This window comes from Seriola dumerili, unplaced genomic scaffold (genome assembly GCF_002260705.1).
Source record: "Seriola dumerili isolate Sdu_G_001 unplaced genomic scaffold, Sdu_1.0 BDQW01000331.1, whole genome shotgun sequence".
NCBI classification, from domain to species: Eukaryota; Metazoa; Chordata; class Actinopteri; order Carangiformes; family Carangidae; genus Seriola; species Seriola dumerili.
The window spans coordinates 3,855,936-3,873,323 of NW_019174586.1; the positions used below are offsets into that span (position 1 = coordinate 3,855,936).

Sequence of the window (17,388 nt, forward strand, 5' to 3'; positions counted from 1 at the left end):
GCTTCCTTTTTTTAATCCCTTCTACATGGGGATGGATGCTTCTGATAAATTATTCTAATGAACACCGATGCCGTACGGCGGCTAAAAGCAGAAGATGGCATGATTTGTCATATAAACATAAAACGTCATCTACATAGACTGCAATTGCTTCTACAAATGCAGCTCACAACAAAAAGACCACAGGTTTGTGTGAGTGTGAGTGTAAGCGTGTGTGTTCTATACGTCAGGCGCTGTTGTAAATTTTCTGCAAACATTAACAGAGTAATATTCTTGTGGTGATATGTGCTCAAACAAATCTAATTGGCTTTCCTGTGTGATGTATGATGTGCATGTCTGCCTTGTTCTCAGCTGTATAGACGTGAAAGTAAGTCCATACTATAGCTATCCTTTAACCCTAAACAATTTAAACAGTCAATGTATGTTAATAACTCCACCTTTTTATACCTATAATATCCTGTATGGTGGGTGGGTGGTAAAATTAGTTTTTTTTTGTCAGTTTTATGGCTCCATGCTACCACAAAGTGGTCAAACAGTATATTGCAGTTATAGCATTAACTAAATCAGATTTACAAATAGGTCTCACCTTCAGCTTGTCTCTCCTCAATGGAGCCAGTAAGAGGACAAAACAATGGTGGTAATAGTATTAAAGATTTTATTTCAGTCTGCACACACACTCACTCACACAGTGTATCTTTGTTGGAAACAGGTTTGTTAACAAGGGTCTCATTCATGCATTTTAATTACCTTCCCTCCTCCTCCTCCTTCCCTCCCTGTCTGAGAAGCCGTTGCCCAAACAGGGGGGGGCGGTCTCCGGAGGGAATGTGAGAAGACCAGGTGTGACGTGAGGTGCCCAGGTGGGAGACCTGAAAGTCTCCTATTCATCGGCCCATTGGTGGATACCCAGGTTGGGAACCTCTCTTGCGTCACACATGATGTAGAATGAGGGGGATTCCAAAAGATCTTTCCCATCACTGTCTGCCCCATAGCTGAATGGGGAGAAGCTTGAAGGGAGGTACACCACACTGATACTGGTGGAGGCTGCAAATTTGAGATTAGTCTATGAGCAATACACTGCTAATATAGATCAGTTGAAATTTTTATTGCTCTGCTACTTTGGCCTCTGAAAATTGTGTTGAGAATTGTTGTGTGAGTGTTTTGGTATCAGCTGTTTATATATTTGTGTAATTTTCCTCACAGTATCGGAGCGAAGTTTGACAGATAAAGTGTTGCCAAATTTTCAAATTGCGTTCAAATAGGATACATATGATTTTTTAGGGCGGCAATTGAACTGTAGCAAGGAAGTGGGTTCTCCTTAGAGAAGGACCATGGACAGTTTGCCAGTAAGGGTTTGTCTCTATGCTGCCCTGCTTACGGTAAGTCTGACCCTCAAGAAGTTTTCTATTACAGATTTATAAAACTTTGACTATGTGATGCTACATTCCTTCAAGGACTCTATTATACTTGTACTATACTTGAGTATTTGCATTTCGTGCTACTTTCCTCTCTATACTGCATTGCATTTCAGATGGAAAGATTGTACTTTGTTTGTACTTATGTTTGCTTTGCTACATTTATTTGATATCTGAGGTCAATATATTACATATTAAGATTTTACACTAAAAACATGTGTTAAATTTATAAAATATAAAATCTTGAGTAATTTTAGTCCCATTCAGTCCTTAAAGTCTTACAGTATTTTCTTAAGAATAAAAGTTAATCTGCTGTTGCTATAATAATATTCAAACCTGTTTTCAATGCATGTCAATTTATGTTTTAAGTATGTTTTAATGTCATTTATCATAATTGTAGGGCAGCAATAGGCAAATTTTATTCTTTCATATTTCAAGACACTACAGACTCAGTTGACAGACATTTTTTAAAGAATCTGATTTGAACTAAATTAATAGTTTCACTTATCTTTAGAAATAAGGTTCTATCTTTAGAAATAATATAACATATAATAAAATACCACATATTACCACATAACCACAGGTCTATTACTTGGACTTAACTGTGTTAATAGTGAGGTCTGAGTCTGAATACTTCTCCCAGCACTGATATTTTAAAATTTGTGGTATTTCCTCAGCTACAGTGTGTGCAGTTGCAATCTGAGCAGAGCTGTGATCCGACTGAGTTCTTACTTCCTAATAGCACCTGTGTTGCCTGCCCTGTATGTGGGCCTGGAGAGCAGCTCTCACAGGTAACACGTTTAACACATTACTGTGGTAGCACCATTTTCCCTTTCTTTGCCTGTCTTGCTACTTGTCTCCAAGAATATTTGTCCATCATTCTCAGGACTGTGGCTTTGGAGATGGTGGTGAAGGAGTGTGTATTCTGTGTGAGGAAGGGAAGTTCAGCTCCAATACAGGTGTGGATCCATGCAGAAGATGCACCCAGTGCAATCTGCTGAACCGCCTGGAGAAGAGAGCATGCTCGCCAACCAATGATGTCCTATGTGGGCAGTGCCTCCCAGGGTGAGCTGCGCCCACAGTGCCAGCTTTAACACCCATCACCTGCTGAGTGCTAGCATTTTGTTTCTGTGTTAAGTGTATGAATGTGGTTGTGTGTACAGGTACTATGAACTCAGGAGCTTGACTGGGGAAGTGGAGCCGCCCTGTGTGCCTTGTTACGGCCATGACAAAGTCCATAAAGAGTGTTTGCTTTTCACAGCTCAAGGCTCTAAAGCAAGTAAGACCCAGAGACAAACCATGGACCAATTGACAGTACAATGTTAAACTTGTATAAATAGTTTTATTGACTGGTGATTTTCCAGAAATTTTGTCAAGGAAAAGTTATGAGTATCACTCTCTGACAGAGAGTACCGTCACTGTCCCTAGGGGAAAGAAGAAAGAACCTGAAGAGAAGAGTGAGTAGCCCTGTGGATTTTCATGAACATTTTTTCATTGCTTGTATTCAATTTGACTCAAAGGATTTTTTTGTTTAATCAAGGAGTAAAAGAGGAAACATTTTCAATGGTCCTGATTGGTTCTGCAACAGTGTCCTCAATTTTCCTCATTGCTGTGCTGCTTTGGGCTTCCCTACTGACTGCTGAGAGATACAGTGAGTTAGACATGATTTTTCTGTTTCTTCCAATCATCTGTCTTTTGTTTGCTTCGCTAAGTTTGGATCATATACACCTGTTGCAATATTCAGAGCAGGTTCCAGAGTATTGTCATGGACCTGAGGGACGACTGTCTGCAGCAGGTCTTCAGCACACACCTTTGTCCAGCTGCACAGAGACAACAGTGAAACAAGCAGAGGCCCCTTCACAGACAACTGCTCCAGCTGAAGATTCCTCAAGGTGCTTTGCAAATGCCATGTACTGAATGATTAGTCATTCAAATTGACAACATCTGTCCCTAAGTCAATAACATCTTGTCCCAGAGGCCTAAACTCACTGAGCCATGAGAATGAGGTGCATCCTACTTCTATTGTGATTAATGTCACCACCAACATCAAGCCCTCCAGTCAGAAGAAAAAGAACATCACACAGGAGGACCAGCACAGCAGCTGCGACACCAGAGAAGAGGTAGAGTGGTCTAATATATCCTAATGTTAGGGTCCTGGCAGTAATAGAGCCAGTCAGCGAAAGATGTACATGCTTGTTTCAATTTCTGCTAAATATAATATACTGTTATTAATAAAAACTCACTGCTCCATTACCTTTGGCTTAATGTCATGTTATGTGGCAAAGCTTTGAGTCAATTCACAATTTCGCCTACATACCAGATTACTTGATTAATCCTTATGAGAGTTTATTCTGCTGTCAGATCCCAAGCTATTCCATTTTTAATGATATGAAACAGAGAAAAGCAAGTGTATTTTCAAATCACAAAAGTTGTAACTGGAAAAGATTTGAAATGATTGACATTATTAATATATATACCCTATATTGAAAAATGGATTATTTCATTATTTATCAAGTAATTAATTAATCAGAAACAGTAGTACCTTTGTCTTACCTTCTTGTCTTGCTTCTTTTCTGTGTCATTTTCAGATGGAGCAAAAACTGCAGACAATATGGGAGATGGCTCAAGGTATGAGCACCTGAGTAATACACACACACAGACAACAACAAAAAGTTTTGAGTTCTCATTTTGACCATACAAGGACCCATGAATTTTGCCTGGGGGGGGCGGGGGGCGGGGGGGGGCACCAAGCAGGTTGAGCCCTCTATGAATGAGTTTGGGACTCGTTCCTAAAGTTCATGCTGGTCATTCTGACTGTGTCCAGGTCACAGTATTGAGATGCTCGACTATGACTTGGTCCAGGACTTGTCCCTGCTGCTGGACTCTGCTGACAACAGGAACATGTTGAGGAGACTGGGGCAGTTTTTGGGTGTCCCACCTCAGGTCATCACTCATCTCCAAGGCTTCCAGGACCTCTTTCAATACCTGCGCACCTCCACCTACACACTGCTGCCCCAGCTGGCCCAGGCTGCTGCGCTCTTGCCTAATCCTGAAGTTGTTGCTAGGATACACAGAGCTGTGGTGAACAAGTGGCCACTTAGACCCTAAGGATGTGTTACCACGACTCCAACTGTTCCAGTATTTCTGACTCATTTTGCATGATAACAACCCAATATGCCTGATACTTATTGGTAAGACACAAATACAGTTTGTACTGAAATGAATTGAATTTGAGTGAAATGTGATATGACTGTAAGTTGAAATAAGGGGCATGAAAGTAATATCCAAAGGATTGACTTTTCCAACACTTTTTATCCCTTTCGTTCACTTTATGAGTTCCATCTGAATAAATCAAGAAGTTTAATAGATTAATACTAATTAAATTGTACAGTGAGAAGAAGTCATTATTTGTGCTATAAACGTTAAATAACACAATATCCAGGTCATTGCAACTGAACCCTACATGCGGTGTTACTTCCTGTTTACCGTGTAAAACAGATGAGAGGCCCTCTGGCTAAAGCATGTGAGACAGACCAGGACAGAGGATGCAGTGTTCATAGCAAGAGAAAGAACATAGAGCTCTGAGAAAATGTTATTCTCTCACTGGGAGAAGTTTGCCAACTGACCATTTTCCTTGATCTCCAGCTCTGCACTTTCCTCAGCACATTAAATCTGGTAAGGTTTCAATTTCTTTTTTAATCTCATTTTAAAAGCAAATGATGAACAAATTCTCAGAGAAGATTACAGTTTTATTTAGAACCTATTTTCTTTCTACTCTGAAAATTGGCAGAATCTCAGGAGCCTAATGAAAAACGTTTTATCATTAAAGTACTGTGTTTGTTTAACTGAACATTCCTGTTTCATGAAAGAATCATGTTTGTTTTCTTAACTGACTCAGACACTTAAGAGCTGGTGTTGACAACATCTCTTGTGGATAAACTTTCAATTTATTAATATGCAATAACCACTCCATAAACGCTAGGGGGCGCTCTTGGCTGTCATAGCAAATGTGTCTAGTATTTTTCTAGCAACTCTCTTAGATCGTATATTATAAAGATGAGTCACTACTCAGTAATGTTTGGCACGTTTTCACAACCTTTCGTCAGGTGTGGAAAATAACTAAGTACTTTTACTCAGGTTCTGTAAATCAGTATAATTTTGAGGTACTTGTCCTTAATTTGAGTATTTACATTTTATGCTACTTTCTACTTCAACTCCACTACATTTCAGATGGAAATATTGTACTTTCTACTCCATTACATTTATTTGACAGTTTTAGTTACTAGCTACTTTTAAGATGAAGATTTTATACATGGGCAATATAACAAGCTTTTAAAATACAACACATTGTTTAAGATTAACCATTGCTTTCCAACCTTTTTGGCTTCTGACAAAGATTAAAGAAAAAGTCCAAAAACTGAAAACAGATTTGCGCATCAGAACTTTGTTTTGTTTTTTTCTTCTTTCCTTTCCCGTTAATCATCTAACCCCTCAGGTTTATCTGGTGTCCTTTTATATAATACTGTATATAAAGCAGTTCAGCTAGCTACATCTCCAGCAGCTACAACGGTAACATGCTGCTTACACACTTGTGTTTCAGTATTAATCATCTAATGATGTCATTGATAATTATATATCAGTTAGAGGAAGTGTTTTTACTTTAATACTTTAACAACATTTTGCTACTAATACTTAAGTAGGATTTTTACTTGCAGTGGAGTATTTTTACATTGCTGTGTTTGTACTTTTACTTAAGTAAAGAATCTTCTTTCACCACTGGTTTCCCTTTTGTGTTGCAATGTTCTTGAAAGTGGATGTGGAAGAGTCCACATATCGAAGGCCATGATTGAAGTTTTTACTGTTAGCTTTTGATCTCATAAAAAAAAAAAACTCCACAAACAAGATTTTGATTTAAAAATGTTGTGTTTAAGTCGTTTAAAAATGTCAAACTGATTTCACATTAAAGTACTGTTTATTCGGTGTTTAAATTGTGTGGCTTTGATATATAATGTTGTTACTGTAGGATATATGCAGCTGACTACCTCCCAACAATTTCTATTCACACAGCAGCACTTTGAATGTTTTGCTCTTCCGCGCTTTGAGACGCGAAACCGATCAGAGTGAAACCTCTTACTGTCATACCCCTCTTTGATGTCCACGTCCCCGTGGTGTCCGAGTCCTACCGGCTGCGATGTGTTACGCGCCCCAGCTTTAGAAAAAAACACAGAAGGAAAACTTCATAGAAATGGCGGAGGGTGCTACGACTCTCAAGGGCTTGCGTGCCCAAATGGGTAAGAAAAATCTTGGCAGTCGTGGTTACTTTTTTAGCCCAGTTGTGCCTGGCAGGATAGTTATCACTTTGTAATGTTTGCTGGCAACTGCCGCCGCTAACCGGGTTATTTGAACGTGTCATAACGCGGCCAGTTTTTATGGCTAGTTACGTTAGCTCGCGGTCCTGTTATCTGCTGACAATGGACGCGGAAAAAAACTTGCAGCTCCACATTAAACGTTATACATTTTGATTGACTTTATCAAACCCAATTTGCTGATACTGTTACATTTCGGTAAAAGCAAAACGAGTTAGTTTAACTAACTGAGAGTAAAGTAGCTACTTGTAGTTAGCTGAAGTTGCAACGTTATATTCTGTAGCCGAGAGCCGGTTGACATATCACGACTTAACTTGCCTGGCGCCTAGCTCACATAGCTCTGTTTTAGCTTTATTTTACAGCATTTTAACCACGTTGTCAAATGAAGTGCTGGTGTATGAATGTGAAGGTGTAGATGGACAAACTCACAATGCGTTGTAAACGAAGCTAACTGCTTCGTAACTGACAAACGATAGTAGCTAGGATAACGTTGCTCATCACTAGGGGATTATTGTCAAAAGTGATCTGCTATCCCCATCAGGGAGAGTTCGGAAAGCTGTTCATGTCTCCTGTATTAACGTTGACATCGATCTGAGTTGATGCCCACTGTAGAAACCATTTGCTTGTTTTCGCTAACAACAATCAACCGGTTCATGGCAACGTTAGCAGTTTAATAGCCTCCTGCTAAATAATCATACAAAGTGGTCTTTTCTCTCCTATATCCATTGGCTACCAGTTATGCATATTTATTGACATATGGCATAACCCCCTCCACTCTCTGGGGAGGGTAACTAACAATGTCTGACCTGAATTTCAGATAAAGCTGGTTGGCCAGACACACAGAAGTCTGATAGGAGAATATGTCTGCTCTTCTTGAAATTTCTTGATGGAGTGATAAGCGAGTTTTGGTTCTACAGCCTTGTGTCACAAACATTTCTGTTAAGCAAAAGCCACATTGTAAGTCAGACTATGTAGGCCAACTGTAGCAGCAAAGTCTCTATCACTGCTTCTTATCCATGCCTCAGCTGGCCTCCTCCAGACTTAGACATGGATGTTTACTGTGTCTACATCTGCAAGCATGAATGCACAGTTTGTTATGACTCGAGCTGCAGTTGGCCTGACAGTTTTTTTTTTTTTTGGTGTTTTAGGGCAAGAAGGAGTTTTCTGCATACCCAGTGTGGGTGTAGGCATGTTTTACTCCTGGCAACAACTGGACCATATTTAGTGCTCTTCTTGTTCCTGTTTCCCTTCACTTTTCCATTCAGTATTTTCAATCTGGAATTTACATCCACCCATTTCTGTGGTTTTATGAAAATATCCACCAAGTTTAAAGTGATGTGAGATGCTGGAATCCTGGCTTTGTGAGGAATAAAAGGATGTCCTTAGCAAAGAAAAAACGCTCAGGGTTCAGTCAGAACAGAAGATTGACAATAATAAAATAATGTCAGGAATCTAGCTCATGTGCATGGTCATTTCCACAAGAATGTGAGCAAGGGGAAAATGTACCCTGCTATTATGAAGGGAGATCACACTACTGCAAGTCACACTGCAAGGTTATCCTGATCCTGGCTCAGCAATTGCTGCTGCAGAATTAAAAGCATGAGAAATATTTCTGAACTGGTTGGATTTAACCAGGGAAGGAAATGGACCAGCCACAGTGTGCATAGTGTCTTGGATCTGTCTACTTAGCCTTCTTTCTCTAGCACAAATTTGCCTTTAAATTGACTGATCAGATGTGTTACAGTCTAATTGTGTGCACACACGTGTACACACACCAAAGATTTGAATAGCAAAGCATGTTCATTTGTATAGGCTATAACTATGGTCAGTATGTCAGCAGAATAGTGTTGTTCATAAGGCAACAGTTGATGTTTATATCTATCATAATTATTTCTAGCTTTTTTGGGGGGGGGTTCTTTTATTTCACATCTGGTTATAAATTTCTCTTTAGAATCAGTTGAAAATTGGCCAGTTCTTATGTCTATTTCTGTTGTCGATGTTGGCACATTGCAGACAACTACATAATACTGGGAAGCACATTGTCTGTGCGCCACACAGTGTCAAAGTTTGATTTCTTGTGGTACTTGAATTACAGATAGCAAAAAGATCAGATGTATGGATGAACAGATATTACAATTCATGTATTTGTCATAAAATGTTGGAACAGGATGTTAGGTTTGGCATTCTTGGTTCTAACGTGTTTTGGTTCAGTAAGGCCTATAATCCAAATAATTACAGTTTTAATAGATTAATAAAGTCTAATTACAATCTATCTTTCTATCTATCTATATTAAAATCAAGTCTACTGTTTTCACAAAGACAGCTGACAATGTTTTTATCAGCAGAGATGAAGCAATAAAACTAACTGAACATTCACTGTAAGTACTTTGTTTTAGCCCCTGACACTTTATCATAAAGAAACAGATAATAGAGTGAAGATCTGTATTGATAATGGATTTGGAAATGATTAAGTCCCTTTAATGCCCATCTCTGCAAGGGAATGTAGTCCACCTGTAAGAAGAGACTCCCTATGAACCTGGGATGTGTCATTATTATCCTGCTAGTACTGCAAATAGCCAGGGCTTACCTTTGCATGAACAGGCCTCGAGTAATCCCGTAGGAGATCTAGTGTGCTTGTGTGCGTGTTTGTGAGCGTGCATCAGTGGCGTTATCTGAGGACCTGAAATCTTGAGCCACCAAGCACAATATAAGGCTGTCTCCCTGATGTGCATAAAATAAAACAAAGGAACAAATCGGTGGCTCAAGTTGTTTTTGACAGTGTATTCACTTGTTGTTATAGTTGGTATGAAATGTTCCTGCATGTCATTACTACTTAAATGTCAAATGTTTGTGCACTGATGCATTAAGGAGTGCAGCAGACACTTCCTGTGCAACAAGCTACTTAATTATATCATGCTGCAGGGCACAGTTAAGGCTGCAGTTGGAATGAGGGGCAGAGAAGGACCTGACCCACCGATTTAACTCTTACTTCTGTTATACAGAGGGAGACAGACTCACAAAATATAAGGTCTTGTTTTTAAGCCTATTTAGGGAACTAGCATTTGTTCAGTGTTAGCATTTGACTAGCAGTGTTATGATGTAGTAGTGCAGACTGGCCTGTTTCCTGTTTAGTGTTTTTGTCTGGGCTGTAGAGCCAGGCCATCACCAGACCCCTTGGTGGTCTTAACTGCTGCCATAATAACCTGGCAGCCCTCAACCCAGTCAGAATGTTATTTGAGCATCTCTTACTACCTTAAAATGCTGCATGATAATGTAATCAATATTACAATAGCTGTACAAATTTATATTGAATATATTTGTAACAATATGACGAAATGGATTAATCACAGACTAAATTACATTGCATTAAACAACTACATTACATTAAACTACATGGAGACTTTTTTTTTGATGACTCCATAATGATTGAGCAGATATGGCATGATCCACCCAACGCAGATTGGGTCTTTAACTCAAAATGTTTACCCAACACAACTATCTACACTAACTGGAGAGGTTGATTATCTAGCTCAGATTATGCCATCAATCAGTCTGGTGTATCAGTTGTTGTCAGATTAACTACTAGTGGTTGTGTCCCTCTAACCCGTTGAACTGGAGTCTGTCAAAGCAGCAGCAGTAATGTATGTTAATATGTGCAAATCTCCATAGTGATGGAGTTATGAGAGACGGTTCTTCTGATTGGCTCTTTTCATTTCTGTGAGCACACCTGGCTCTCTGTGGTCTGTTGGGAAAACACCATCTCATTAAAGCACTTTAATCAACACATGAATGAGAGTGTTCATTTTATTCCTAGGTGCTATTTCTGACTTGGTCTTATCTTGCACTTATTTCAGTAAAATCTTTGCAGCATCAGTGTTTGTGACAGAGAGGTTTGTTGAACTGGATATTACAGCTGATGAATTGCCCCTATAGAAAGAGTCTGTATGGTTTTATCTTAACAGCTTTTATCTACTCAACCCCTTTTCTTTTACTTCCCTCTAATTACCACATAATGCAATTTGCTAATGTCAGTTAGCTTGAAGTCTAATGTCTGTCATATCATGGAAGAAGGTCATACTATTTAGGATATATGGGTTCTCGACTAAATTGTTTACAGTATTTTGTACACATACTTTTTGAAATGCCCCTTAATAGATTTTATCCTGAATCTACTTATTGTGGGTTGCAATATCAGCACCATTTCATTCACAAGGTGACTTAGATAAATATACTGTATATCACACAATCCAAATGTGAAGTAATTGTTGCTTGTAAGGTGACACTTGTTTGATCCTTTGGCCTTCAAAGCTTTACCACCCTGTTCTTTTTATTTCACTATGAATCATCTCATTTCAGAGTCTGTGTCTTTCTTGACACGGGCCTAAGCATGGTTGAGAAGCACTTCATCCATCCCGAGCTGCTGTGTGGACCACTTAGCAACAGTTACCCTGTTTCACAGGGTGCTTGGCATTAGTTTTTTCAACCTTTTTTGCATATGAAGGTAGAGAAAACCAAAGAAACTCTATCCCTCTAATCTGGAGAGATAAATGTGATTTACTTTCTGGTGTGATTCGTTCATGCCCAGACATTCTCTTGAGTAAAAGATAATGTTTGTCTGTTTCTCCAGTGTTCCAAAATCTATGTGCTATCTTACACTGTCTGCTAAACATACAGTGTGATACACTGTTTACATGCATGATGGTATGCAAAATAAATACAGCACAAACTTTGTCTAACTGTGAGCTTAGGCAGGTTCTCTTGTGTGCTTTGAGTTCAGTGTATTCTTTGTGGTATTGTAGCATTGCCACCACATGTACAATCTGATTGATGGTTAATTAAATGAAAGATTTACTCTTGTGTATTGAAGAGCTGTTAAAAGTACAGTCAAATCACAGGCATTTTATCTTCATTTACCCAGCATTTGGGCTAATAACCAGTGTGGTTGATGGAGGGATTCTACTGGGAATTAGCTGCAGACTTTGACCTTTCATAATCTTTTTTGACTGGAGAGCATTGATGCTGCAGAGTACAGATAATCAGTGCATTGGTGAGTGCTTAGTGTGTTGGCTCTGTTTTTTTTTCTCTGTTCGGCTCCTGGTCACTCTGATATATGGTTTGTTACAGCTACTTCAGTGGGATTGTTTTGTCAAAATGTGTTACATAATCAGTTTTAAAGCATCTATCCAAATACCCTATTTCTTTTTTTCTTACTACCTCTTGTCTCATAAATCTTCCTTTTGTTCAGATGCGCAAACAGTATTTGACAGTCAGCTGTGGGAACAAAGCTTACCACTCAATTAATCAGTGTCACTTCATCCAAACGGCTCCTTGTCATCTCTACTTTCCTGAGAGTAAGGTAGTAGAGGGTAGTGCTTGTCAATGCCTGTGGTGGGCACAGCTTGAATGTTTTCCATACACTAAGACAACACAGTTAAAGGTATTGCTTACTTTGATGATGTCCAATAAGAGCTTTCATGTAACTTTTCACATTCACTGTGGCTGCTGCTTTTGAAGTAGTAGTATTTCTGATTGAGGTAGGAAAATGACATTATTACAGGGAGAACATATAAATTTGTCTGATTGTTGTTGTACCACAATGAATATCAATATCGCCAGAGAAAATAACATACCAACCGCTTCCAGATACTACCTATGTCAAAGAAAAGCGGATCTGAAAACAGTGCTTCTTTTTTATGTTGGAAAGAAATAATAGGAATGTAGGAGAGTGAAGCAAAGTCACAGGAGTACTGGAGACTTTGTTAGAGGGGAGCTTCTGAAGTACTAAGAGCTGAACACACATTTACAATGGTACATGTTTAGACAATGACAGTTTAGTGCAACAACAGCTCTCCTCAATAAGATGGAGATGGTCATGATTTAGTCTTGCTCCCAAGCAGGACCACAGTATTAGAAGTGCAGTTATCCCCTGCTTGTAGGGTGCATATGATCATGACTCATCACACCATGCCACAAGCATGCTATACCAAGCAAATAGAAATGGGGTATTTGTCACCAGTGTCCTAATGTTCTGTTCTTCTACCAGCTATCCAAAAATCAATCAAAGAAGGAGGTAGTGTATTTACTACAAATTGCATACATTATCGCTTATCTCACAATGCATACAATCATTTTTTGATAGTTAACTGTGTTCTTCCTACTTTCCAGACAGTCAGTGATTTAAGCTAAAATATAGCATGAATAACATGTGAATGCATGGATTTTCAGAAGCATACTCTCAAAACTGAGATATTAGGGCATTCTGAACAGTGCAGGCATTTTAACTTTATTACCACAGAACAAAGTGTTCATCAATAACGTGAATACCACATGACTGACCGTGGTTTTGCCTCTTTGTCAGCAGTTCTGTATTGCTGAATACACACCAACACAGAGGGAAAGAGCCGGAGAAAAGGCTGATACTAGGGCTCATAAAGCTTGATCATGTTTCCTTCCTTCCTGCCCCTGTATCTCCTAACCATGGTTTTTCTTGTGAATCGTTTTGGCTGAAGAAAGTGCAGATGACCCTATGGTAGTCTTGGTGTTGATGTATTTGCTACCTTAAAAGCATGTAACCCGTCTTAAACTAAAATTGCTCGATAGTCTATGCATATCGGAACAAAATTATTTGCAAGCACTATTTTCTCACTGTGGTGCAAGAAATCACATCCACAAAGAATCAGTTTGCTGTAAGGATGACATATGCATTAGCACAGGTAGACTTTTGAATATTGTGGTTTATCAAGATGAATAAACAAGAGCAGCAGTGATCGTGTATGTGTGGAAATTAGTCCTATATAGATTTCATTTTTATATTTTATGGAGTATTTGTGTTTAAAATGTTGTGCTCCCCTGGGGATATTAGCTGCATACCAGGAAGCTCACAAGGGTTTGACTCCAGTCATGTTTCTCAAAGCAGCCCATCCCTCGCAGCTTGTCACAGAAGGGAGGCTACAGGGTTGACCATGAGCGGGGGGTTATGTCTGTTGGCTGAATAGCTGGATTGTTCTGTAGCTGGATCTGCTGGATCTCTCTAGAACTAGCATTCATATGGAGAGCAAACAAAGCACAGACAAAAACAGCTGATTTTAACTCTATTGGCTTAGAGTATCCAGCAATTCTGTTTCCTTGATATTATGTGATATACCTGCTTTGTTTGTTTGATGTCTGCGTGTTTTCATACATACAGCTGCAGCTGCACAGGCACAAGCCGAGGAGCGGCGTAGCCTGTCAGGGAATAGTCCAGGACCTACAACCAACACATCAGCTAAACCTCAGGGGTGTAGGCCAGGTAAATGATACCACACCTTGACACATAGACAGATACTGCCCTGTCACTACTCTTTTGTCTTCTGTAATCATCAATAATGATCATCAGTAATTAGATGCAACACAATCCACTTCCACCACCCTCTCAGTGTGGCTTACTGCAGGTAAACCTTAGTCGTCATCTTATTACTGTAACAGTTGACAAAGCTCATTAAAGAGGGTCACATGCATACATCTGTCTGCCTGATTCAAAGCCTTTGTAACACCATGCTGCATTGTAATCACTGTTCTCTATAGATGCATTGCTACATATGTTTTACCGTTCAATCACATGCTGTATTCACATGTGTTTGTAGTCATTGACGGTGCCACACTTAGAATAGACGACCGACTGCGAGTGGCAAAAGAGAGACGAGAAGAGGCAGAGAGACAACAGGGTAAGAGGGTGATCCCAGTTTCTGTCTGAAATTCTTTTGTTATAGTCAGCTCTAACCTCTTTAACTGCATGTGAGATTTTTCCTGTTAAATACATAGAGGTAAAAAAAGATATATTGTTAAAACAGGAACTCACAACACTTAAGTACCAAGAATTTTCTTGTTAGCAGCAATTTCAGTAAGATAACTGATAATAAATATGGTTGATTTCAACTTAAGCCGTATATAGATATTTTTAAAAGTCCTTGCTAGTCTTTGTAGGCTCTTAACAAGGGGATTATTATTTTAAGACTATTCATACCTATAACAAGACAACATACTAAGAAGTGGCTTTTCATATCAATGCATGCTCATACTGTGTGTTTGGACAGCTTTGCGAGAGTCTCAGATCATGGAGCGGGAGCGCAAGGCCAAGCAGCAAGTGGAGCGTCAGATGGAGGAGCGTCAGAAAAAGGTTGAGGAACAGCGAAGGAAGGAGGAGCAGAAACGACTTGCTGTGGAGGAGAAGAGGAAGCAGAAACAGGAAGAGGAAAAGGTAGCTGCAGCATGGGTAGAGAGTCTTGAGATCCTCAGAGCTTAATGTTGCTCATTTGGTTTGACTCTTGTGACTAAAAGAATTACATTTGCATAGAAACACAGACTTACACACACAGGCACTGTTTCCTTCATGGATTTAAGAAAAAAAAGAGGGATATAACAACAGTGTTGAGCAGCTAACAGCACTGTTATATTGTTGTATAGTTATAACATCATCAGGTCTTATCCTCTTAAATGTTCAAGGTAGAATGTATTGCCATTCTTCACCATACAATATTCAGTATACAGGGAAGAGAAATGGCCTTCCTTCGGTGATTTTGTGTGCACAATAAAAAAAGTACAAACAGTAAAGTAAAAGTAGTATTCATTTAGGTGAAATGCAGTGAAAGCTTCTGGTTCACAGATGAATGTTGTTCTGCTCTAAATGACTTGCATTTTTCTCTTCCTCTGACGCTGCTGTGCTGCAAGGAGCACTACGAGGCAGTGATGCGGCGGACATTGGAGCGTAGTCAGCGAGTGGAGCAGAGACAGAAAAGATGGTCTTGGGGAGGACTGTCCACAGACTCAGATGGACGAACAGGTAGAGGTCCTTGCTTCACCTTAGGAGTTCATCCTTTCCTTTCTGCTTTTCTGTTCAGTTTGACTTTCATCATCCACTTGCAGTGGCCCATTGAACAGCCACTTTGGATATACACGAGTGCCTCACTTCTTTAAAAAAAGATGTGAAAGTTCAGTGGACTTGATGATTTAGGTTCTAGGTTTCTCATTCAAACATGGTTCTGTAGAGAAGAATAGAATACCCTCTATGTGCCTTTTCACTCTTTCTCATCAAAAAAAATCTAGAAACATAAGGGTAAGATTGGGTGCTGCATTTGTAAGTTCACAGGTTAAAATCTCATCATTTCAAGAATTATCGCAGCTATATTTAGTAGTACTAGCCTTGATAGCAGCTAGATGGGTATCAGTCAAACTTGAACACATAATATAAAAAAATAAAATAATTTTTAAAACTTGTCAACTTAATAGTTTCAATTCAAAATGCCCAAACTCCATTGTTTGACACAATGACCCACAGAAATCCACTTAAGTATAGTATTTGTAACTTTAGAATACACCAGCCGTTCAGATGACAATTAGTTTATGTTGTTGGCATACCAACTGATGTGTGTGTTAATTTGGTGCTAAAATTTTAAATACTTGGGTCAGTGTATTATTGCTTCAGGCACTAGGTGTCAAATAAAGGCTCACGGCTGACAGCCAGGTTTCACTTTCATCTCTCTCTCTCTCTCTCCTTGTATGAGGGATGTGCCCCATCTGCTTGTATTTTATGGCTCCTTCATGAGAGCTGTCTTTTCCCACAGGAGATTCTGATGCCAGCGCCTCATCTCCAGTAACTATAGTTATCTCCCCTGCCTCGCCAGAAAAGCCACCAAGGAGTCGACAAGGTTTTGTTTGTTGATAATTTGCTCACCAATGTAGAAACACAGCATGCGCTGGCACTGGTGCTCCAGATAGCATGGTTACCTACTGTTCTTCTCACCAGCACCCCCCTCCCCATCAACCCCCACCTGCAGTCTAACTGGCAGTTTTTCACTAACAATATTTGTGCGAGGCCTGTGTTCTGAATGTGCCTTGGTCTGGTTGAATAGCTGTAAGTGTAGCTTTAGGTTTTTCACTCATTCACACTTTTGGGCACTTCCAGAAACAAATGGGACTAATATCATCCCTGGATTCTCTATGTAATGCTGTTGATGCTCACATCTTTGGAGTGGTCAAACATGAGCATCTACTGTTTACTAACCACAATGCCTGGCTCTGAAACCACAGCAACTACGTTATGGTTTGTTAAAAATGTACATTGGCATGTTAAACATGATGTTTACCAGCAAATGTACAGTATACTATATATATATATATATATATTTATATATATATTTTGTTTTGCTAAATGGGCATCACTAAATGTGGACTGCATTAGTAGCACATTAGATCAGTGAGTGAATGGGTATATAGTTTTATATAATTTTATTTTGGGTGTATTAATGAAGGCACATATCACCCTTTGCGTATTAGGGGTATTAGGATCTTGCAGTACCTTGTACTCCCTCGTGTGCACCCAAATGCCCTCCCCCATTGGCTGGCCTCCAGTGTAAACCCCGCCTCCCTTGTCTGTCTTTCCTCCTCCCTCTTAGTGGACAAGCGTTCCACATCCACCATGAACCTGAAACAGCCGTCCGAGGCTGGTATCAGCAAACGCCTATCCTCTTCCTCTGCCACCCTCATCAAATCTCCTGACAAAAGTAAGTCTTCCCCACCCTCCTGCTCCTTTGCTCTTCTCCCACTCCCTCCTTCCCTCCCTCCTACTCTCCCTGCAT

General features: G+C 39.6%; 1 protein-coding gene across 9 annotated transcripts in view; it reads left to right on the forward strand.

The window, feature by feature from the left end:
• Positions 1–6,643: 6,643 nt before the first annotated feature.
• Positions 6,644–17,388, forward strand: part of LOC111232768 (ensconsin-like) — a 28,147-nt gene continuing 17,402 nt past the window's right edge. For 4 of the 9 annotated variants that reach the window (XM_022760419.1, XM_022760422.1, XM_022760425.1 and 1 more), the window contains exons 1-7: positions 6,644–6,700; positions 13,962–14,063; positions 14,398–14,478; positions 14,848–15,011; positions 15,482–15,593; positions 16,375–16,458; positions 17,206–17,313. In XM_022760419.1, the coding sequence (XP_022616140.1) occupies positions 6,655–6,700; positions 13,962–14,063; positions 14,398–14,478; positions 14,848–15,011; positions 15,482–15,593; positions 16,375–16,458; positions 17,206–17,313 (697 nt within the window). In that variant the 5' untranslated portion in view covers positions 6,644–6,654. The remainder of the gene's footprint in view (positions 6,701–13,961; positions 14,064–14,397; positions 14,479–14,847; positions 15,012–15,481; positions 15,594–16,374; positions 16,459–17,205; positions 17,314–17,388) is intronic. The other 5 variants (XM_022760420.1, XM_022760428.1, XM_022760426.1 and 2 more) reach the window with 3 other exon arrangements.